General features: G+C 64.2%; 6 protein-coding genes across 7 annotated transcripts; 3 read left to right on the forward strand and 3 right to left on the reverse strand.

Annotated features, from left to right (window-relative positions):
• The first annotated feature begins 60 nt into the window (after positions 1–60).
• On the forward strand, positions 61–722 carry CHLRE_06g285926v5 (uncharacterized protein). The gene has a single exon (XM_043063344.1). The coding sequence runs from the start codon at positions 204–206 to the stop codon at positions 456–458; it is 255 nt and encodes an 84-aa protein (XP_042924050.1). The 5' UTR covers positions 61–203; the 3' UTR covers positions 459–722.
• Positions 723–812: 90 nt separating this feature from the next.
• Positions 813–3,476, reverse strand: CHLRE_06g285950v5 (uncharacterized protein). Its single transcript, XM_043063345.1, has 3 exons — positions 3,305–3,476; positions 3,052–3,105; positions 813–2,724 (listed from the first exon to the last, which is right to left on the reverse strand). The coding sequence occupies exons 1-3, from the start codon at positions 3,393–3,395 to the stop codon at positions 1,520–1,522; spliced, it is 1,350 nt and encodes a 449-aa protein (XP_042924051.1). The 5' UTR covers positions 3,396–3,476; the 3' UTR covers positions 813–1,519.
• A 48-nt stretch (positions 3,477–3,524) lies between these two features.
• Positions 3,525–7,530, reverse strand: CHLRE_06g286000v5 (uncharacterized protein). Its single transcript, XM_043063346.1, has 5 exons — positions 7,331–7,530; positions 6,767–7,150; positions 6,139–6,509; positions 4,868–5,722; positions 3,525–4,379 (listed from the first exon to the last, which is right to left on the reverse strand). Exons 1-5 carry the CDS (start codon positions 7,397–7,399, stop codon positions 4,142–4,144), a joined length of 1,917 nt encoding a protein of 638 aa, XP_042924052.1. The 5' UTR covers positions 7,400–7,530; the 3' UTR covers positions 3,525–4,141.
• A 120-nt stretch (positions 7,531–7,650) lies between these two features.
• CHLRE_06g286050v5 (uncharacterized protein) lies at positions 7,651–11,217 on the forward strand. Its single transcript, XM_043063347.1, has 7 exons — positions 7,651–7,924; positions 8,073–8,168; positions 8,534–8,620; positions 9,221–9,296; positions 9,449–9,856; positions 10,112–10,420; positions 10,706–11,217. Exons 1-7 carry the CDS (start codon positions 7,766–7,768, stop codon positions 10,846–10,848), a joined length of 1,278 nt encoding a protein of 425 aa, XP_042924053.1. The 5' UTR covers positions 7,651–7,765; the 3' UTR covers positions 10,849–11,217.
• Positions 11,218–11,254: 37 nt separating this feature from the next.
• On the reverse strand, positions 11,255–16,910 carry CHLRE_06g286100v5 (uncharacterized protein). Its single transcript, XM_043063348.1, has 4 exons — positions 16,351–16,910; positions 16,102–16,221; positions 15,703–15,872; positions 11,255–15,548 (listed from the first exon to the last, which is right to left on the reverse strand). The coding sequence occupies exons 1-4, from the start codon at positions 16,401–16,403 to the stop codon at positions 13,051–13,053; spliced, it is 2,841 nt and encodes a 946-aa protein (XP_042924054.1). The 5' UTR covers positions 16,404–16,910; the 3' UTR covers positions 11,255–13,050.
• A 560-nt stretch (positions 16,911–17,470) lies between these two features.
• Positions 17,471–19,242, forward strand: CHLRE_06g286150v5 (uncharacterized protein). Of its 2 annotated transcripts, none has more exons than XM_001695307.2 (2): positions 17,471–17,691; positions 17,864–19,242. In XM_001695307.2, exons 1-2 carry the CDS (start codon positions 17,599–17,601, stop codon positions 18,209–18,211), a joined length of 441 nt encoding a protein of 146 aa, XP_001695359.2. In that variant the 5' UTR covers positions 17,471–17,598; the 3' UTR covers positions 18,212–19,242. The 2 variants fall into 2 exon arrangements, with proteins under 2 accessions (XP_001695359.2, XP_042924055.1); XM_043063349.1 differs by having other exon boundaries at positions 17,471–17,672.
• The last annotated feature ends 486 nt before the right edge of the window (positions 19,243–19,728 follow it).

Raw genomic sequence — 19,728 nt, forward strand, 5'->3', positions numbered from 1 at the left:
ACTCGCGCCTACCTCTGCCTTCGGATTGAATGAATTGCGCAATTCGCTTGAACCTTACATACATAGGAGCGCACACTTTGACCCAGATACACAACCAGATACAAACCGGACCCCTCACGCAGACCGTAATCGTGCTGCCACGCACACCAATTACACGAAGCGTAGGTGAATACTCCCTCCTTAGTGACCTCTGACCAGTCAAAATGAAGCTTCCGGCAAGTACGGTACGGTACATTTGGAGGTCAGTGACTCCGCGCATCCATAATAGGTTTGGCGGTGGCGGCGACGGCGCAGGGCCTGGCGACGGCGCCGGTGGCGCGGGGCCTGCCGCCACCGCCGCCGCCTTGGGCCCAGCAGTGGCGGCGTGCATGTGCGTAGCGGAGGGGGCAGGCAAGGCCACATGGAGAAGGAGGGCACGACGTAGCACGCCGCCGCTAAAGAAGCGGCGCCGCGGTTGAGGCCCGGTCCGTGTCTGGTTAGCACTGAGCGTCCTTGCTGGCTCCTTGCTGGCCAGCTGCCAGCAAAGCATGATACGGGTTTATTGCTGTTTGGTTTGTTGCCTGCTGTGCTTGTGCTTGACAGCGGGACGTGGCCGGATACATGGTGGGCCGTGCCTGTACGAACTAACCCCGTGTAGTAGGACAGTCGGCAAAAGGCACATCTAGATGCCCCAGGGCGCCGTCCGCAGGGTTATACACTTGTGTGTCGTAGAACTTCCGTGTTGCGCCCACACCCCGGCTACCGTATGTCTCAAGGTGAGGTAGACGCTCGCGGCCTCAGACTGGGGACGTGGCGTGGGCGCAGCCCAGGGACTGGCCCGTATTGGAAACAAAGATAAGATGGGCAACCTCACGGTGCGCCAAAGTAGCCTGAACACGGAAAGCATACCCTTGCATACGTTTGCATACGACCAGCAACACTGTAATAACGCCTTCAACGAGGGTCAATTATGTACATGGACCCGAGGCCTTTACGCATGCGGTGAAACCACTTGACACCACACGCCCGCAAACTACACAAGCAGACAGGGAACGTTCAAAAGAATCCTATTAGGGCTGCGCGCATTGTATGTACGGTACTGATTACGGGCTAAGAGCCTGTGACACAACAGAGCCGGCCACGCGTGCGGGCCGTGCAGGAGAAGTACTGAGGACTTCAACCGTGACTTCCACGTCGCGGCGCCAGAGCGCGCACCCTGCTTGCGTATGCCTTTCCGATAGCGCCTCAAACATTTTCGCTTTATTCAGAGGCAGCTTACTAGCCCAGACGGAAAGGGCTTGAGGGATTTAACCCAAACCCACTTTAGTTAGTCACGTGCAACGACATGAATCCCAGCCTGTTCCGGCAGAAGCAGCCTCATGCTTGCCACTTTGAAACTCACGTCCCACCCCGACGCACTTTAGCTCGACCCCATGCTATGTCTGCGATACGTTTGTGCTGTATGTGCTGTGGATGCAGTAAAAGCAAGAGCCCCGCCCCGCCGGCGGTTCAGGGCGCGCTCATCCTCACCCCACCGTGGCTAGATGATGAGGCCATACGAGGCCGCGCCCCTGAGCTGCTCCTGCTGCGGGCGGGGCTGCGGGCGCTGCTGGCCCGGCCCGGTGTTGCCGGAGCTCCGCCTCGCTGCCAGCGCGGCGTCCGCCCTCCTGGCCAGGCGCGCCTCCACAGGATCGAACGTCCGGCCGCCACCGCCGCCATCAGCTGAGCTGCGGCGGCAGCGCTGGGAGCCGGGTCCGCGGCTGCTCGCGCGCGCCTGCTGCACCCCGTCAAGGTCTCTGCCGTCGCCCCGGCTGCCGTCGACGGAGTGTCGCCGCGGAGAAGCGTAAAAAGTGTTGCCACCGCCGCCGCCGCTGCCGCGGCCATCACCGAGGGAATTGCGCCGGCCGCGCGGCGCCAGCAGTGGCGGCCTTTGGCAGCTGGGGTCGCCGCCGCCAGCGCCGCGGCCCCCTTCGCCCAGGTGCGAGTTTGCTGCACGTGACGACGCCTGCATATGTAAGCCGGCAGCGTCCTTCCGCTGCTTCAGTCGCTGCACGTGCACGTGCAGCATGTTTACACGGCCGCTTGCCAGCAGCGCGGCCGCCGTGAAATCAAGCACCGGCGCGGCGGCGGGCGCGCCATGCTGTTTAGACAGCTGCCGCATGTCTGTGAAGGACTTGGACATGTGGGACTGGCGCATGTCCGACAGGGTCTGGTGGGCCGCCGTGTCCCGAGTGGCAGCGGTGATGGGCCAGCGCGCCGGTGCCTCAGCTGTCGCGGTAGGGACTGCGTAGGCGGACATTCGCCGGGGGCGCCCAACGCCGTGGCTACTGCCACGGCCGTCACTCCTTGTTGGGGGAGCCTCCTGCAAGGTAGCCATGTACTGCTGCTGGCTCCTCACGACAGGTCGATGCTGCTGTGCGTGATGAGCGGTGACAACATCCGGGCCGGCTGCCGGCGGCTCCCGCGCGTCGTGCTGCGTGCCATCAGCGGTATGCACCCCATGGGAGGAAGGCGACTTGGAGGCCGCAAGCGCATTGGCGGCGGTGCCGCCGTAGCAGCTGCTGGCGGAGCAGCGGCCGTCGGACGAGGCATGAGGCGTCGTTGTCGCGTAAGTGCTGCTGGATGTGGGTGCGAGCTGCTGCGGCATGAGCGCGCGTGCGGAGTCGTTGGAGAACTGTTGCGGCAGCGCAGCGCTGGGTGCGTCGCTGTGAACGACCCAGGCCTTCTGGCGCAGGTCGCCCACTCCTGCGTTTGTGATGAAATGTAGGGCGCGGACATCAAGTAAGGCATGTATGGTGCCAGTGGACCCTAAGCGTACCCGTCCACGCACCCTGCCATGCGCGGGGTGTACGTTGGGGCTGCTGCAGCAGCGTAGCAGCCCAAGCAAAGGTTCAGCACCCTGGCTTGCTGCTGTAACAGCAAATGCACGCTGCGAACGAGAATCCACGTAACTGCCTCAGGCTGGCCGAGCAAACAAACCGGCCGAGCAAAGTGCGGAACTATGTTCATATGTGCGGACTGCGGAGCCGACAAGCTTGTGAATGCAATTAGGACTAACGTAATAACGCGCACCTGCATCTTTGAGGTAGAGCTCTTCCGCGTTGAATGGCGAGGCGTGGTCACGACCTGTTGGGTGCAAGCCGAGGATGTGAACGAAACCCTTGAAGCGACTGCCCTTGTGAATTATGCTGCGGAGTCTCTTTCAATGCAACATGAGAACTGGTTTTGCTTCAACGGTAGTATCGCCACGCAGTGCAGGTCACGCCCTGGGCCATGCAGACCTTCTGGTCTAGTGGCCCTACCTCTGGGCCGCCGCCCTACGTACCTTTGGCTTCCACCTTCGCAGAATGCGGAGGTGATTCCGATAACTTGCAGGGCCGTGAGGCCGGCCGCGAGAAGCAGCTGAAAAGTCCCATATTCTCAGTCGTTGGGGTGCTGACCGTGGTTGCCCATATAGACGCAAGGTCCTGAGCTAGCGAAGGCACTGTATACGAGTTTTATGAACCAAGTGTCGTAAGCTAGCTAAGGCACGGTATACGAGTTCTTTATTGCAAAACCCGCGACTTCGATGCTGAACCTGTGTGCACAGGCCGCGTACGGAATATCTCGACAGGGTGCGCCCGGACGCGGGAGGGCCGGGCCAGGTCCGGAACTGGGCCACCCACAACGATATCAATGAACATAACGCGCCGGACACACAAAATGGGCGCCATGACACCAGCTGCACCATGGTGCATCAGCTGCAGTGCTGCACCTGCCCACACGAAGACCGTGCATGTGATGCTGTGTGACGCTAGTGCGTACATGTGCGTGATTTCAACCTGGCCTATACGGTAATCAATCAGTGCAATGTGATGACGGTCGCCCCGACAGCTGTTGAACAGGCGCAGGCAGGCGCACATGCCAGATCCTGCTGCCCCCAGTGTCTTGGTCTGTGCAGTCCGCTCCTCAAACGCGGCCACAAATCTGGAATGGATCAACGCGTTACGCGTGCAACTACCCGGCCGAATCCATGTCTGGTTCCATGCGCCATTACAGCTGACAGACCAGGCGGCGTCGCGGCGCCGATCCTGCACCTGGCCTTGACGACGCCCGCGTCCCAACCCCTCCAAACAGCCCCCTCGCCCCAAGGCCTGAGGCCCCCAACCTCAGCCGCACAATCTCAAGCCGCCGCCTTCCGCAGCCCGACCAGCTCCACCTCCACCTCCACCTCGCCTCCCGAGAGCCCCGTGTTCGCATCCAGCTGCACCCACTCGCCCGCCACCGCCGTCACCTTGACGGGGCCCCAGCTGTCGGCCCCCGCCAGGCCCGCCGCCGCCGGCGCGCCGCCGCCCGCGGAGCCCTGCCCGGTGCTGAGCCGCGTGGCCCCCAGCTCCACCACCAGGCCGCCCACCGGGTACCTGCAGGCCAGCGGGTGTGGGTGCAAGGAGGGTTGGGAAGGCGGTACAGGGCGGGGTGGGGGCTGGCGCTGCAAGGATGGTGAGGAAAGCGGTACAGGGTGGGGTGGGGGTGGGAAGTGGGGAGGACCTAAGGGAAGGCGAGAGGGCGCGTGTGCAAGTTCACGCACGTAAGGGAGGGGTGCGGGAGGTGCGCGGCGGGGGGGAGGGTGCGCGGCAATGTATGGAGTGCCGGGCGGACGCGGGCGGGCCGATGCAGCGTGAGTGCACATGCCGGTGCGCCGTCCCGTACAAGGCACGAGGCAGGTCAGCCGTGGTGCACGGTCGCTGTGCATCTGTGATACGTGACGCCGGCCCACGTACCTAGCACCTGCCCACAGCCGGCGCGTCTGAGCCGCCCCACCCGGAGAGCATCGCCGCCATCAGCCGCCCATCCGCACCGCCGCCGCCGCTCTCGTCTTCGACCCCTCCCCCTCTACCCTACCACTCACCAGAACACGTCCCCGGGCCGCACTTGACGGTCCTGGCCGCCGTCCTTCACACCCAGCTTGCGCTCCAGGTCCTCCAGCGGCTGCCACCACGTCAGACCGGGGTTGCTGAAGGGCGCGGCCGCCTCAGAGCCCCACTCCGAGCCCAGGTCGCCGGCGCCTGCAGCACCGCTGCCGCTGCTGTTGCCGGCATTGGCGGAGATGGTCAGGGTGCGGCGCTCGCCGATGTACATGCCTGACAGGGTGGAGGCCGCGACGGCTGCCTGGATGGGCTGGAAGCGCTCCTGCGGATCGCAGCCCGCACCCGAGGTGCTGCCGGCCGCGCGCGGGTCGGTGGCGGCGGCGGCGGCGGCGGCCGTCGCCGTGGCGGCGGCCGCCGCCTCCAGTTCCGCCTCTACGGCCGCGGCGCCCACTCGCGAGGTGAGCGGCAGGTGGCCGACGGTGGTGTCGACGAGCGTGCCGCTCAGCGGCAGTCGCAGCACCACGTGGAAGGTGGCAACGTCGCCGTCGGCGGCACGCGCCGCCGCCAGGCGGCCTGACGCCGCCGCCGCCGTCGCGGCCAGACCAAGTCCCGCCGCCAGCACGACGCCGGCGGCGGCGCGCGCCGCCAGCGGCGCCGCCGGCGCCAGCGCCACCAGGAAGGCGGCGTCAGCCGCCAGCAGCGGCGCCGCCAGGCCGGCGGCGGTGCCGGACGGCGGCAGCAGCGCCCGGAGCTGAGGCAGCGCGGCCGGCAGCAGCGACGCGCCGAAGCACAGCGCGGTAAAGGCGGCGGCGGCGACGGAAGCGCCGCTGAGCAGGCTGCTCGCCGCCAGCAGCAGGGCCGCCAGTCGCGCCGCCATGATCAGGTAGAGCCAGGTGCTGTGTGGGGGTGGCGTGTGTGTGTATGTGTGTGTGTGTGTGGAAGGGATTACATTCATGAGTAGTTAAGGAAGTGGTAAACGGTAGAGAAGGAAAGAGGAAGGCAGGGCCCACGTTGGCCGTGTTTGGCATACGAACAGATGTACTAGGGACGTGGATGCACCAGCATTCGGCACGATGGCGGCCCTGTACTGTAGGCTGTGCAAGGTCCGCTACTCACAGCCGAAGCGACCGGGGTGCGGACACAGGCTACATGCCACAGGTGGGGCATTGCTTCCACCGTCACTCTCTTGCCAGACCCCCGCCCCCGCCCCCGCCCGCAGCGCCCCAGCCTCAGCCTCAGTCTGAGGAGGCCGAAGCCCCCCACCCCCGCCCCCCCACCCCACACCCCACCCCGCGCCGCGCCGCCACCTCACCGGTCCGTGGGCTTCCAGTCCGACTCAAACAAGGGCCGCAGCGCCGCCGGCAGCCAGCGGCTGAACGCACCGCCTTGCTCCGACGCCGCCGCGCCCTGCTCCTGAGCCTCCGCCGCCGCCGCCGCGGCCGCCTGCCCCTTGGCTGCGGCGCGCGCCGCCTCCGCCTCTGACACGGCGCGGCCAAAGCCGCCGCCTGCGAGCGCCAGCTGCACCGCGGTCCAGGTGCGCACCTGCCACGCCGCCGCCGCCAGTCCCGCCGCCAGCGCCGCCGCCGCCGCCACCGGCAGCAGCCAGGCGCCGACCTGCTGCTCCAGGTAGTCGGCTACGGCCTCAGGCAGGCCCCGGCGCAGCAGCGAGAGCGGGTGCAGGCCCTGGGGGATTGGGATGAGGTCGAGGTTGAGGATGAAAAGAGCGCAGGGTGTGTGGGGGCGTGGATGCGGGGGAAAGGGAGGGGTATAGCTGTACCGACTTGTGCTCTGACCCAGACTGGCCTGGCTAGCCAGGCCCCCACCCGCGCTAATCCCCCGATGATCCAGCTCAGGGCAGCGCCCTGTGGCATACACGCCCCATCGCAACCAGCTGGGCCCCACTATACAACTGGCTCCGTGCCGCCCGCCTGAGGACGCACCAGCGCCGTCAGCGCGGCCAGGGCCGCCGCCGCCGCCGCCTGCAGCATTGGCCGGCCGTCCAGCGCCGCCGCCATAGCCCGGTCCAAGCCCCCCAGCTGCGACTCCGCCGCCGCGGCCAGCCCATGCAGCGGGTTCAGCGTCAGCCGCCGCCCCAGCAGCTGTGGCGGCCCGGGCGCGTACTGCTGGCAGCCGGCCGTGGCGGGGCGGAACACAGGGTCTGTGGTGATGGCGCGGTAGGACAGCGGCGCAGCGGCCCCGCCGCTGAGGCCGGTCAGGGTGGCCAGGGAGCCGTCGGCGTCGGGCGAGCTGGCGGCGGCGGCGGCCGCGGGGACGAGGCGCAAGGGTGCGCGCCGACAGCGGCCAGCGGGGAAGGCGCGGTGCACCTGCGGAGTGCGGAGTAAGGGGTCAGCACGTTGGCGGGGGGAGACGGCACCTCGGCCAGGGCTTAGGCCAGGGCGTCGGCGTGGGTCACGGCATCAAACGGCGCCGACCCAGATACTCCACAAGCCCCGAGAATCGACGATAATGAGCCCCCGATAGTATTTGTGAGAACCCCGCCTGACCTGGAGCCCTGCTTGCCGACTGCGCCAAGCAGGGCCTTGCCCCAGGGCTCCATAATCAACCTTCAACATGCTGAACCACTCGTTGAAATGCGTGGGATAGTAAGGATCTAAATTACCGCATGGCGCGACACAACAAGCACTGCGCGGACTGTCAAACAGGTGAAAAATGTAAAGATTGATGCTATTGCAAATTATATGACTGTGCTAATCCTTGAAAGTTAATCGATGCAGAGCGCAGTTGTCGCATGCTCTCAGGGTTGATCATTGCGCCGACAGCTCTTCCGTCCTTTTATGGATGTATCATACATGCTCATGATATGATTGCTCATTGTGCTGACGTTTGCACGGCTTGAATTTGCATGACTTAAGTCCTAGATATATTGTTTTGTGGTTCGCTCGATGCCGTGCCTGTTTTGAGTTGCCGAACAAGAAAACATGGCTCCAAAAAGCCCAGCTGTTGCAGCAAACGAAGAGGCGGGCAAGGCACAGGAGCAGCCCTCTGCTCCGCCGAAGACACAGGCAAAGAAGCCGCCGACGCTCGCGTCTGCTCTATCGGGAGCTATCTCTGGGTCGCTTATCAGCGCCTGCGTCCAGGTTGGTCGCGACTCGACGTTCGGCCGTGGCGTCTGGTCGCGACGTTTGGCCATCCATCACGCGTGGCATCCACCACACCAGTGAAACCTGGCTGCTTTCAGCTGGGGTCGCTGACGTGTGCACACGCCCTTGGCTTCGTCCCCCGCAGCCGCTGGATGTGGTGCGAACAAAGATGCAGGCTGACGCGGCGCGCGGCGTTGTGCGGAGCACGATCGCGACAGCGCGGGTGGTGTTGACGGAGCAGGTGCGTGCCGTGTGTGGCTGGCGCTGGCGCGTTGCAGGGAGGGCTTTGTTTCCACCAGCACAGCGCGATTCAGCGGGTCACACAGTTTCGGTTTACATTGCCGAGACCCTAAGGCCGTCTGAACAAGTTGCTGAGCAGCCGCTTGAATGAGTCAGGCTTGGTGTCGAAGGGTGTCAAGGTGGGATGGCGGGTGTGCAAGGCGGAACGCCGACATGCTGAGCCCCTTGACGGGCGCTCGGGCGCTAGGCCCCCGTCGCATTGCGCTTTCCATGACGGCTCACCATCCTGGTCGTTTTCGATATCCTATCCGCAACGCCACACAACACCGCCCTTGTATTCTATGCACGCCCGCCACCTCGCTGCAGGGCATACGCGGCTTCTGGGCTGGCACGGGGCCCTCCGTCATCCGCGTGGGGCTGGGGGCGGGGCTCCACTTCGTACTGCTAGAGCAGGTGTGTGTGGGGGGGGGGAAAGGGGGGAAGGGGGCAATGGTGAGCGCGTCTGGGTGTGGGCATGGGTTTGGGTGCGCGTGCAGGGCCAGGGGTGACACCAGGGTTGGACTGGCGCCGCTGGGCAGTGCTGTGTGGTTGGACGGGTACGGGGCCCGGTGGTGAGAGCGCTATCAGGTGACCAAGATTGGCGCCGTCGTGGAGGGTGGGGGAATGGTGGCAGCGCGAGGCGAGGCGGCCGATGCCCGTGTGTGCAGGGCATATCTGAGCGGCGAGCGAACTTGCCCGAGGCCTGGTGATGCATTTGGGCCTCGGGGCAGTCACTCAAGCCGACGCCGGAACAACGGGCACAGGGGGCGGGACTGGGTACACGTGCTGCCGGTAGGTAGGTGCATAGGGTAGGTGCACTGGGTGCACGGCGGCGGGATGCGCTGCATGTGGACCGAGGGGCCGAGGGGCGTCGGCTGGGGCGCACGGCTGGGGCGCACGGCTGGGGCTGCTGGCTGGGGTTGCACAGTGCTGTGTCACCCGTGTCAGCCAATGCTGCTGCTGTCATGGCGGCTGCCGCTCATGATGTCGCCCCACGGGTCCCGCCGCATGCAGATACGCGCCGTGCTGACCACCACCACGGCGGAGGGAGGCAGCCGCCTCAGCAACACGTCAGCCGCGCTGTCGGGAGGTGGGCGCGCGCGCTCGCGTGCCCAGTGCCTCATGCACTCGTGCACCTCGAGCTGCATTGTTTCCGCATGCGTGCCTTACTCGCCCCAGCGCGCTACTTGTCCGCACAGCTCACCAGTGTTCCCTGTTTTGCCACCTGCTCCCGGCCTACAGGCGTGTCGAGGGCGGTCGCCGCCGTCCTGCTGTGTCCCGTCACAGTGGTTAAGACGCGCATGGAGTATGTGGCTGACGTGGTGTCCACACCAGCGACTGGCGGCGCAGCGGGGGCGGCGGGAGCGGCGGGGGCGGCGGGAGCGGCGGGGGCGGCGGGGGCGGCGGCAGCCGGGACAGCCGGCGCGTCCGCAGCAGCGCGCGCGGCCAGCGGCACGGCTGCCTCCACATCGGCGGCGGGTGCGGCGGGGGCCGGCGGCGCGGCCGCTGCCGGCCGGGGTGCGGCGGCTCTGGTGGTGCCTGTGTACCGGGATACCTTCCATGCGCTGTCTACCATCGTGAAGACGGAGGGCATGCGCGGGCTGTTCCGGGGCGTGTGGCCCACGGTACTCACAAACGCGCCGTACTCAGGTGAGGGGGCACTCGGCCTCAAGGATGGGGGGTCGGGGTCAAGAGCCGACCTGGGCCAACGGGCGTTGGGAGCCGGGCGTCGGTCGTGGGCTGAAACAGGGTCGCGCTTGTGCGCCAACCTGCGTCGACCATTTCGGGGGATTGATCGGTGGCCTCAGTCGCACAGACGACCTTGTGCCCGTGTGCCTTTTAAGCAACTCACGTACCCCCGGCACCCACGGCACCGCCTGCCTCCTGGCCTCCACCCCACCGCAGCCCTATACTACATGTTCTACACACGCCTCAAGGAGAACCTGTCAAGTGAGGGCCGCCCGCAGGCGCTGGTCAACTTCACCAGCGGCGTGGTGGCGGCGGTGGCCTCCACGCTGCTCACACAGCCCGCAGACGTGGTCCGCACGCGCATGCAGCTGGGCCTGGGCGTGGGTGCAGCCGCGACGGCAGCGGCGGCCGGCACGGCGGCGGCGGCGGGAGCGGGAGCGGCGGCGGGAGCGGCGGCCGGGACGGGGGCGTGGGGCACGCTTTTCACGGCGGTGCGGCAGCAGGGACCTTCGGCACTCATGACAGGTGCGGCCGGCGAGCGTACGGGAGGACTGACCGTGACTCGTGATGTGCGCTGTAGCAGCGCGTGACCATGAGACCTGCATCGACTGACACCGCCACCACAATCCCGTTTGTTTTTGTCTTTGGGGTTGGCACCGACTATCGGGACCCCCCCCCCTTCCCTAGTTACGGCTGCTCATTTGGAACAACTCGGTGCAACGGCTTCCCACGTTCTTTTACTTCACGCTGTCAACTTGGTTTGGACCACAGTGTCCCCTCACCACGTTTGCATCCTCTGGTCCACTGCAGGCGCTGCTCCGCGCATCCTGAAGCGCACCACTCAGACGGCGCTGGTGTGGACCATGTATGAGGAGCTGGTGCCGCGCATCACACAGCTGGGCTACGCAGCCAAGGCCGCATGGGAGGAGCGAGCGGCGGAACAGCGCCGATAGCAGGAGCGGGAGCGGCGGGAGCAGGAGTGGCGGGGGCGAAAGGGATCCCGGCCGTGGGTTTGGGGGGTGGCAATGGCAGGCCGTTTTTTGCATGTGTGCTTTGTGTGCGGGCATGTCTGCGGGGCCGGCGACGGCTACTGTGGAGGGATGGAGGATGCAGTGTCGCACGTGCAGCATTCGTGTGCTCTGTTGCCTGCGGGTTTGATCAAAGTGCGAAGAAACCAGAGCTACCCTTGTAAAAGAGCTACCCTTGTAAAAGGGTTTCCGTGCATACGGTGTTCGCCAGGCTCGGGTCCTCGGGCATGTATGCATGTATCGGCCCGAGCGGCCCAAATCCTCACGCGCTTCTGGTTGTAATCTCGGCATAACGGCCGCGCACGGATGGCTGCCAGTATCTTGTACCTCGAGAGACAGACATTTTAACAGCCGCTCACGACGTTGCAGGTCTGGGGTGGCGCGGGTTGCACTCCGCAAACATGCTAGTAGAGAAGGGACCCCCACGTGCGAACGCCGAGCGCGCGCGTGCGGACCAGCACATCCCGCCGGAACCAGCCAGAGCCGCGCAGCAGCCCAAGCAGCAGCCCAGTATCGAACCACTCCGCGAGGACATGCGTGCTACCGCTGCACTGCCACCTGGCCCTGCACATGGCAGCACGCCCTTCCACGTCCAATATTCACATCCAATAATTCAATGCACTACGGTAAAGCATAGTTAGGCAGGACCACCCAATGGAGGCCGTATGTACACCTGCCACATCACGCCATAACGAACACGGCATACACGTCCACCGCAGGCCTCTAGCCACATCAGTCTGCCCCCTTCTGCCCCCCCCTGCCAATCCAAGGAGGTTGAGGCCGAACAATGCCCACCAGCTCGGCCAGCTATGCACATGTTTATTGTTGACTACGCTTTGGTTCGCACGTCACTTGAAGTCACAATGCAAAGAAGCATGTCAAGTAACGCACGTAAGGCCACTATATATGGTCAATGTCGCAAGCCGGCCCACAACGAAGATTGCCGCAGGTATGGCACCCGGCTTCACCAAGGGAGGGTGTTGCCCCTGCCTGGGCTGAAATTTGTTTGTCTTATGATAGAGTTCCTGTCCCTTCTTGAATCTTGCCTTCCGCCAAACATTCAACAGCACGTCGTCCCAAGCGAAGGGCATAATCAGGCGTGTCACTAGAGCGCCAACATTCCCGCTGACGCCCAGCATCATTAGCTTCAATTCAAGCTCGCTTGCATGGTTGGCAAACCTTAGATACTCATGACAATTTACCGCTGCCGCTGCGCCGCATCTGCGGCACACATACGCAGGGAGTGTAGGTAACCTCACACTCTTCACGCCTTGCATTCACTTCATAAGACGTCGCTGGGCACAGATGACTTCGAGAAGGATGCTGACTGTGGATGCATGTCCAAGACGTGCGTGCAACCTGAACCTTCACCCAACACATACACATCGGTCTGTTCGGTCACCGCGGCTATGGGCGCCGAGATATAGCCACAGAGCTCATGCTTGTTCCGAAGCCCCTCAAAACCTGAGTCAAACATCCTGTAAACCCTTCACACATGCTATGCCTGGCCATGCCTGGCCAACCGTGTGGGCCAACCGAGAACGGCACGCCGGTCAAGGGATTCACATAGCGGAAACCTTGGGCCAGAAGCTACGGCAGGGCCAGAGCAGATTCGGCGCATTGTCCTCGCTGGATACGGCTGAGAGCGACAATCAGCGTGCACGGTACACACGACGCAAGCCCCTAAAAAGCAGACGTCTTTATCAGTATCTATGGGTGCAAAAGCAGCCCAGCCGTGCCTGCCGTGTACGAATAAAGTAAACTTCTCCCCAGCACGTTTGTTGGAGCATCACCTGGTCTTACGGACTTCATATGTTCGTACGTTACCCACGGCAGATTTGTGCCAGGCAAACGTGTGCTATGCCAAACAAACATACCGGGAACATACCTTCAAGCCATAAATGGCGGAAGAAGTCTCATTCCTTGATGCCACACCCTGATCATGTCAGCCCGCTCAATCCCTCCACGCCGCTCGCGCTCAACCTCACACGCACTGACAGTGCCCGTCAGCCTCACACACACCACGTTGCCAATTCTGCCGTCCGTCCCCTCGCACACCCTCCCCTGGTCCGTCGCCCGCATGTCAGCACGCATGTAGCTTGCCACGCCGTCGCACGCTTGACATCGTCACCCAAACACGCCCACCTGGTCAGCCCGGCGCAGGCCGTACGCCCACCACGCCGGGGCCGTGGACACGTTGCGACAGAGGCGGCCATAGCCGCTGGTGCCGTCATCGTGGCTGACCCCCACAACTATGCCGGAACCGAAGTCGATAGGGGGGTGCGCGGCGGTGCTCAGGCTTTCAAGGTGGCTGGCCCGGCGGCCCGAATCGTCACGGACGGCCTTGATACGCAGGGCTCGGAAGGCCGGCGGCGGCCACGCCACCTCCGGCGCCGCCATCGCCGCGGCCGCGGCTGCCGCCGGCACACGCGGCGGGCCGCCGGCAGGAGGTGACCCAGCCTGCGGCGCCATGGGCGGAGCGGAGCAGGTGGCCAAGGGCGCTGTCAGCGCCCGCGCCGGCTCCAGCGCCGGCACCGACGCGGGAGGCAGGCTGCGGGCTGCAAGCTGCACCTGCAGCTGCATCGCCGCCGGAGAAAGCGCAAGCGCGGGGTACCCGCTGCTATCGACACTGCCGGCGAAGCAGCAGGCGCCGCCGCCGCAGCTGCGGCCGCATCTGCCACACGCGGAGCCCAACGCAATGCCCTGGCCCAGCGGCATGTGAGCGCCGCCGCCAGCGCCCGCCGCTGCCGGCGCACGCCGCCGGACGTGCGGCAGCGGCGCCGCTAGCGCCGCCGGCGCCGCCATGGCCGCCGCCACCGCCGTCTCTTGCTCGTCCGCGGTCAGGGCCACGTGCTGGGTCGCCACCGCCTGTGCCGTCAGCGGCATCACGCAACTGACGCGGCCAAAGCCGAAGCCGAGGCCGTGGCCGTGGCAGAGGCCGGCGGCGATGCCCGCGCCCGACAGGCCGCGGCCGGTGGCGGCACCAGGCCGGCCGCGCGGCGAGGCCATGACCTGCAGGCTGGCCAAATGCTCCTGCACATCGTCTTCGTACTGCTCGTGCTGCTGCTGGTCCGGAAGCAGCGGCTGCTGAGGCTGCGGGCTGCGGGGGCCGCCGGGCGGCGCGCCCACAGTGGGGTGATGCAGCTGGTGCAGCGGCGGCACCGGCAGCGGAATGGAGAAGGCTGGTGAGCAGGGGTCACCGTCCTCGTATATGTACTCATCCAGCCACTCGCCGCCGCAGGATAGCGAGTCCCACCGCTGCATCTGCTGCAGGAGCAGGAACTCTGCATCTGTGACGCCCGCGCGGCCGCCTGCGGGTGCCGCCGCAGCGTCCCAGCTGCCAGGAAACCCAGGCGACGCTTGCGCGGCGGTGGCTGTGGCGTTGCCGCCGGTTGTGCAGACGGCGCCGCTGCCGCTGTAGGCGCTGTAGCAGCCGCTGCCGCGCGTCGCCAGCAGTGCACGCATGCCGATAATGGACAGGCGGCGGGCGCTCTGCGGGTTCAGTGGGTTGCGGCGGCGGCTGCTGTTGCCGCTGCAGCAGGCCAGCGCGTTGTAGCTGGCGCTTTCGCCCACGGCGCCGCAGGGCGCGCCTGCCGCCGGCGGCTGAAGGGAGGACTGCTGTTGTTGCTGCTTCCCGAGCCCGGTGCAGCTGTTGCGGCCCTGTGATAGCGAGGGTGGCCGAGCTGTCACGCTGCTCCGGCGCCCCCGCCAGCAGGCCAGTCGGCTGAGCACTGGCGCCGCGGCAGACCTGCTGGGAGCGACGACAGGAGCGGCGCCCGCAGTGGCAACGAGGCGGTTGGCAGCAGTGGCGGCGCCGCCGTGGTGGCGCGCTGTGGCAGCGTGTCCTGAGGCCGCGCCCTGCACCGCTGCGGTGTGCGCAGGCCGGTTAATAATAACCGCAGTCACGGTCACGGCCGGCGTGGGCTCTGGGCGAGATTTCTGCTGCCGACGGGGACGCGCGCCCTCGCAGCAGCCCTCTTCCTGGTCCGCCTCCCACTCCTCCTCCTCCTCCTCCTCCTCCTCCTCCTGCTCGCCCACATCAATGCCGGGCGGAAGATCCTCCATACGCTGCAGCAGACCCCACGAGCCAGCCTCGTCTCCTTCTTGGTCCTGCTGCTTTGGTTGGCGACGGTGGTTGCCATCCCATGTCTCAAAGTAGCCCACCAAATCCTCCAGGCTGTGAGGCCTCTCATGGCTGCCGCAAGTGTCAGCCCCACAAACGGCTGCCGCCGCAGCCGCTGCCGCTGTCTGGTCGCCGTTGCGCCCGGCCAGACCGTCACTGCCGCCATCCAGCATGTCCGCTACAGAGCATAGCAGATCGATCCAGTCGTCGTTTGACATGCCGCAGCCTGCCAGCGACACCCCAGCCGGCACCGCCACAACTGGCGGCTCGCCACCCGCCTCGTCGCTGCCAAGAGCGTCTACAGCGGCGACGGAAGAGGCAGCCGCAGCCACGGCGTCGGGGCTGCTTAGGAGCCCAGCAGCGGCTGCAGAAGGGGGAGGCGGTGGCGGCGGCGACAGCGCGAGGGCGGCTGGGCCGAGACTGGCGAGGGCGGCGCCGATGGCTGCACAGTAGGAGGCTACACCGTAGTTAGTTAGGCCTGGAAGCTTGACACCGGCAGCGTCTGCGCGCAAAAAAGCGCAGGGGCGGTATGGCAGGGTGAGGGGCAGCTCGCTTGGTGAGCGCCTGCCATCCTCCATCGCTGGCAGGATTGCTCGAGTAAGCAGAGCTGAAGGGTTAGGTAAATTACGCACCCCAGGACCCCAGAGAGCACGCACCCTGGCCCGGGGCCTGCACCACGAACGTCACATCCTCGGGCGCCAGCGGCACGGACACGTCCATTCCTAGCAGCGCGCGCAGCTGCAGCCGAAACAGCTCCAGACCCCCTAGGCCCGGCCACACCCGGATGGATGCCAACGCGGTGCGGCTGGAGCCGCCGCCAGCAGAGCTGCGGGGCAGGCGGGTGGGCGAGCCGAGAGGCCAGTGACATGGATGACTTGCGCCCAACCGCCAAGCGACGGATTTAAGCGCGTCGAAAACTTGACACGCATGCCCAGCGTTATGCGCTTGAAGTCGGCATTTGCAGCACACACGTGCCCAACGGCGGAGCGCTGACGCTGGGGCGGCAGCGCTTGCGAAGCACTGTGGAATTTGCAGACCGACGGTTGGCCACTCACCCGCAGGTGCACTCGATGCAAAATTCTGGCGGCCGCAGCCCGCATAACAGCGCCACGTCGTCGACATTTATGCCCAGCGCTGCTACGACGCTCAACGCGGTCTTCAAAGCGGGGTCCAGCCTGGCACAGCGGTCGGGGTGCGTGATTCGGCTCTTATATTGCAGCATTGCGCAGGTTTTGGCATAGAATGGTGCAGCGTGTATACCAAACGCGCCGACTGCCGAGCCCGCAACACAATTTTTGCCTCACCGGGCCTCAAGGAGAGCGTTAGCGCTGTCGTTGGCAAGAACAACGAAGTCCATTACGGTATTATTTTCAAAAGCGTAAGCTACTCGGGGCTCGCAGAGGAGCAGAACCAAACCGCCACCAGCGACTTCGTCCTGTCGACGCCAGGACGCTGTTTACAGGCATGTCATGTGCTCTAACTGCTAGTGAGCTCGCAGCTACACCTAGCTTGTGAACTCGTGTGCCCTGCTCTCGAATTGATGAGTCTTTGTAAGTGCTTCTGCGTGCATCCGTCTCATCAACTTGCAGAGGGAACAGTACGCTAAGCAAAGATGCAGTAGCATTGGTTTTGGCCAAAGGAAGCCCTCCAACAGGTCCACCAGATTGCCGACGGTTGACAATTGTCATGCCCCATCCACCCGTCCAACTCCGCTCCTCCGTAACTCCCTAAGCCCTAGCTAGTAAGCCCGTTGCCCGTTCATGCTCCTGCAGAGCTGTATCCTGAATTGTCTGAATGTGACATAGAGATGTACACAGTCCGGCAACGTCTGGCAAGTCAGCGTCTTCCTGCCTAGTATTGGCTTGATGGGATTCCAGGCAACAGTAACTACATGGTTGGATATATAGGTGGGTTGCTGCGCCTAGGCTCGAGCAAACGTTGGGGACGTGCGTGCTCTGCCATCTGTATGCCTGCCCTTGCCTGCCATCTGTGTGATTTGCGACAGCATGTTACTTGTGGTGAGTGATGCGAAAGATAGATGATATAGTAGGAGCAGTCGTCCTTTACCTAGCGAGCTGCTTCAGGTGCTGCACGGCTGGCACACTGGATCAAAGCAGTCCTGCCGGACGCATTTGTCGCGAGCAGCGGGTGCTTGGTGCTCCTCGCCATGATAGGATGGTGTTAGAGCATTATGGATGGTAAAGGAATTATGCAAAGCGGAAACGAGCAAAGTCAAAGCGGTGGGGCCGTGTCGTATTGGAGATATGATCGTGTATCTCACCTGTGAGCTGGGGGGGGGGGGGGAAGAGAAAGAGTCGGGCGGTGCGACGCGACTTGGGCGGGGGTTTGGGCTCCGATGGCTGGGCCTCTCATACGTGTCCGCATTATTCTCAGCTTTCTTGCAGCTTCATTGCTTTTGAATGCGCACGTATTCACACGGCATTAGCCAACGACTCGTCAAAAGCACGCCAAAGCAAACACTGGTGCCATGCTTTCGAACTGGTCGATTTCGTAGTCACGCTGTTCCAGAAGCAAACCGCATAACTGTGACCATGGGTGCTTCCACAACCATAGCGGATGTGCTCGGAGGAGTCCTCGCGCTGGCGTACACAGTCATCAGTGCATTGTGCGTCGCAATGTCGCCAGTAGGTCCTGCCCCGGCTCCGCACAGGCTACCACCACTTTACCTTGCCGTGGCCGTGCGTACCTGTGAGGTGTGAGTCCACTCCACGGCCCCGCTGCGCCGCCACGACCGCAACCAGCCTCAGCACCGCCCTGGTAACCCAACACCACCCCGCCCGCACGATCCCCCCGCAGATGATGTTTGACGCCCCCGGCTCCACGAAGAACGCACTGGCGCGACTGCTCTTCCTGACTGTGCTCCCCGCGCCCATCTGTGGTGGCGTGTCGATGTACCTCGCCGTCAGCCGCGTGCTGGCCCTGCGGCCGACGCCGGGGCCCCCGGCGGCGCCACCGGCCTCGTTCGGTCGGGAGCTGCTGCTGGTGCTGACACCCGTGCTAGTGCAGCTGGTTGCATTGGCGTCGGCCATAGTCCTTATCCAGGTGCTGCAGGGAGGGAGCCTCAGCGCTCCAGACCGGCAAAGCAAAGCTCCCGGTAGCTCCGCATCTGTGGGCGGTGGGAACACGTTTGACAAAGTACCGTAACATTAGGCGTCTCGTTGATTGGCCTGTGTCGTAGCTGGTCGTAGTGACTTGCTAGGTTCTGTCATATTGGTGCCGTATGTTTCCAATCTGGAGCGTTTTCATGACAACCTGCAGTGGGCCATGTGGCTCGGTGTGTTTGCATGTGCTATCCTTCTGTTCGGGCAATCTTGTTGTACAACCCAATGTGTGTAGGAGAGCAAACGGCAAGGCGGGGGGCAAAGACCGTGTACGTAATGCGGGTGTATGAGGCATCAGTGTGTGAGTGTGTGTGCTTAGGGGAAAGGGAACGTGTGACTTGTGTGATGGTTCGTGCACCGAGACGGTCCCCTCGGCCGCGCGTTGCGTCTACTGTCGCATTTCTCCGCACTTTGATGACGGTGCACCTGCGGTAGCCATTCTTTGCTGGGGCCGATCTCTGCCTGCTTGACTGCTTCACTCATCTGCTCCCATGTATCATATTTTGGGCTGACCCCCCGAGCGTAACGAAGTAACGATCCAGGGGGGGGCGAACTGGCGAAGCCCCCAGGATCGCCCATGTCCGTGCGTGCCTGCCTGCCTGCCTGCGTGCTGTGCGTGGCTAGCGGAGTTTCTGGTGTTGCGGTAGATGCGCTGCAGGTACAAATTGCCACCGGCTATGTCCGGCGGGAGACAAGATAGAAGCTTGCGGCCTCAGACTACTAGAGACGTGGCGTGGGCGCAGCCAGTGCTCGTATATATCTTCCAGGTACACGTCGAGATTTGCCCAAAATTCGCCGAAGGCGAAGAAGATTTTGGAATTTTGGGCCGCGCTTCGACATTTTGGCGCAGAGGTGGCGGTATCTGATGACGTTTTGGGGGCGTACATGCCGCGGGAGGGTTATTGACGTGCGTTGCGGAACTAATGCGTACATCAGGGGGGGGGGGTTAGGAAACAAAGTGCCAGACCCCATGCCCCGAAATCCCCCGGGACCCCCCTTGAGGGGACGACCGACCCCCTGACGGACAAAACCTTGTTGTTCAGGGGTTAAAACCCCTCCATTTAATACCAAAGCGGTGTCAATCGACTCCTCTTGACGAGCACTATCACTCCGTGTCATCAGCGGTCCTGTTCTGAGACTTCGGTCACCGGCGGGATCCTATCCATGGAAATCCCCTCGACCCAGACCACCCCGCGCTCAACTCTCTGCCGCGTGACGAATGGACAATGTGCATCGGCAGCCTTGTTAGACGTGAATTCGTGCGCACCAGCGCTTCAGAGCCCAGCTGTGTCAGTGCGCATGTGTTGGATGTGGAGACATGCCCCGACATGTCCACGCCCGGACGCGCAACTTAGCCCTCCCACGCTTTGTTTGTGCTTATTACGTCATAACGTGCACATATGAGCCTCGTACTGCAGCGTTTGGCCCCTAGTTCTGCTTGTGGGGCGCTTCCCGAAATCCGCCAGGACGGGCTCCCGAAACCCGACGGACCCCCGCCCAGGGACGAGGACCGACCCCCCAACTTTGGCGGCCCAGAACTTCCTCACCAGACACCCCCTT

Source organism: Chlamydomonas reinhardtii, chromosome 6 (genome assembly GCF_000002595.2).
Source record: "Chlamydomonas reinhardtii strain CC-503 cw92 mt+ chromosome 6, whole genome shotgun sequence".
Taxonomy (NCBI): Eukaryota; Viridiplantae; Chlorophyta; class Chlorophyceae; order Chlamydomonadales; family Chlamydomonadaceae; genus Chlamydomonas; species Chlamydomonas reinhardtii.

Bases quoted from the DNA above. Each gene is read 5' to 3' on its own strand.
- CHLRE_06g285926v5 (XM_043063344.1), top strand. From the start codon at position 204: ATGAAGCTTCCGGCAAGTACGGTACGGTACATTTGGAGGTCAGTGACT.
- CHLRE_06g286150v5 (XM_001695307.2), top strand. From the start codon at position 17,599: ATGGGTGCTTCCACAACCATAGCGGATGTGCTCGGAGGAGTCCTCGCG. The intron at 17,692-17,863 runs GTAGGTCCTGCC...ATCCCCCCGCAG, and splicing joins TGTGCGTCGCAATGTCGCCA to ATGATGTTTGACGCCCCCGG.
- CHLRE_06g285950v5 (XM_043063345.1), bottom strand. From the start codon at position 3,395: ATGGGACTTTTCAGCTGCTTCTCGCGGCCGGCCTCACGGCCCTGCAAG. The intron at 3,106-3,304 runs GTACGTAGGGCG...TGCACCCAACAG, and splicing joins TGCGAAGGTGGAAGCCAAAG to GTCGTGACCACGCCTCGCCA. The intron at 2,725-3,051 runs GTGCGCGTTATT...TCACAAACGCAG, and splicing joins GCTCTACCTCAAAGATGCAG to GAGTGGGCGACCTGCGCCAG.
- CHLRE_06g286100v5 (XM_043063348.1), bottom strand. From the start codon at position 16,403: ATGGACTTCGTTGTTCTTGCCAACGACAGCGCTAACGCTCTCCTTGAG. The intron at 15,873-16,101 runs GTGAGTGGCCAA...CCTGCCCCGCAG, and splicing joins TGCATCGAGTGCACCTGCGG to CTCTGCTGGCGGCGGCTCCA. The intron at 15,549-15,702 runs GTGCGTGCTCTC...TTTTGCGCGCAG, and splicing joins GGTGCAGGCCCCGGGCCAGG to ACGCTGCCGGTGTCAAGCTT.
- CHLRE_06g286000v5 (XM_043063346.1), bottom strand. From the start codon at position 7,399: ATGTTGAAGGTTGATTATGGAGCCCTGGGGCAAGGCCCTGCTTGGCGC. The intron at 7,151-7,330 runs GTCAGGCGGGGT...CGCACTCCGCAG, and splicing joins GTCGGCAAGCAGGGCTCCAG to GTGCACCGCGCCTTCCCCGC. The intron at 6,510-6,766 runs GTGCGTCCTCAG...CCAATCCCCCAG, and splicing joins TGGCCGCGCTGACGGCGCTG to GGCCTGCACCCGCTCTCGCT.
- CHLRE_06g286050v5 (XM_043063347.1), top strand. From the start codon at position 7,766: ATGGCTCCAAAAAGCCCAGCTGTTGCAGCAAACGAAGAGGCGGGCAAG. The intron at 9,297-9,448 runs GTGGGCGCGCGC...CCCGGCCTACAG, and splicing joins GTCAGCCGCGCTGTCGGGAG to GCGTGTCGAGGGCGGTCGCC. The intron at 9,857-10,111 runs GTGAGGGGGCAC...ACCCCACCGCAG, and splicing joins CACAAACGCGCCGTACTCAG to CCCTATACTACATGTTCTAC.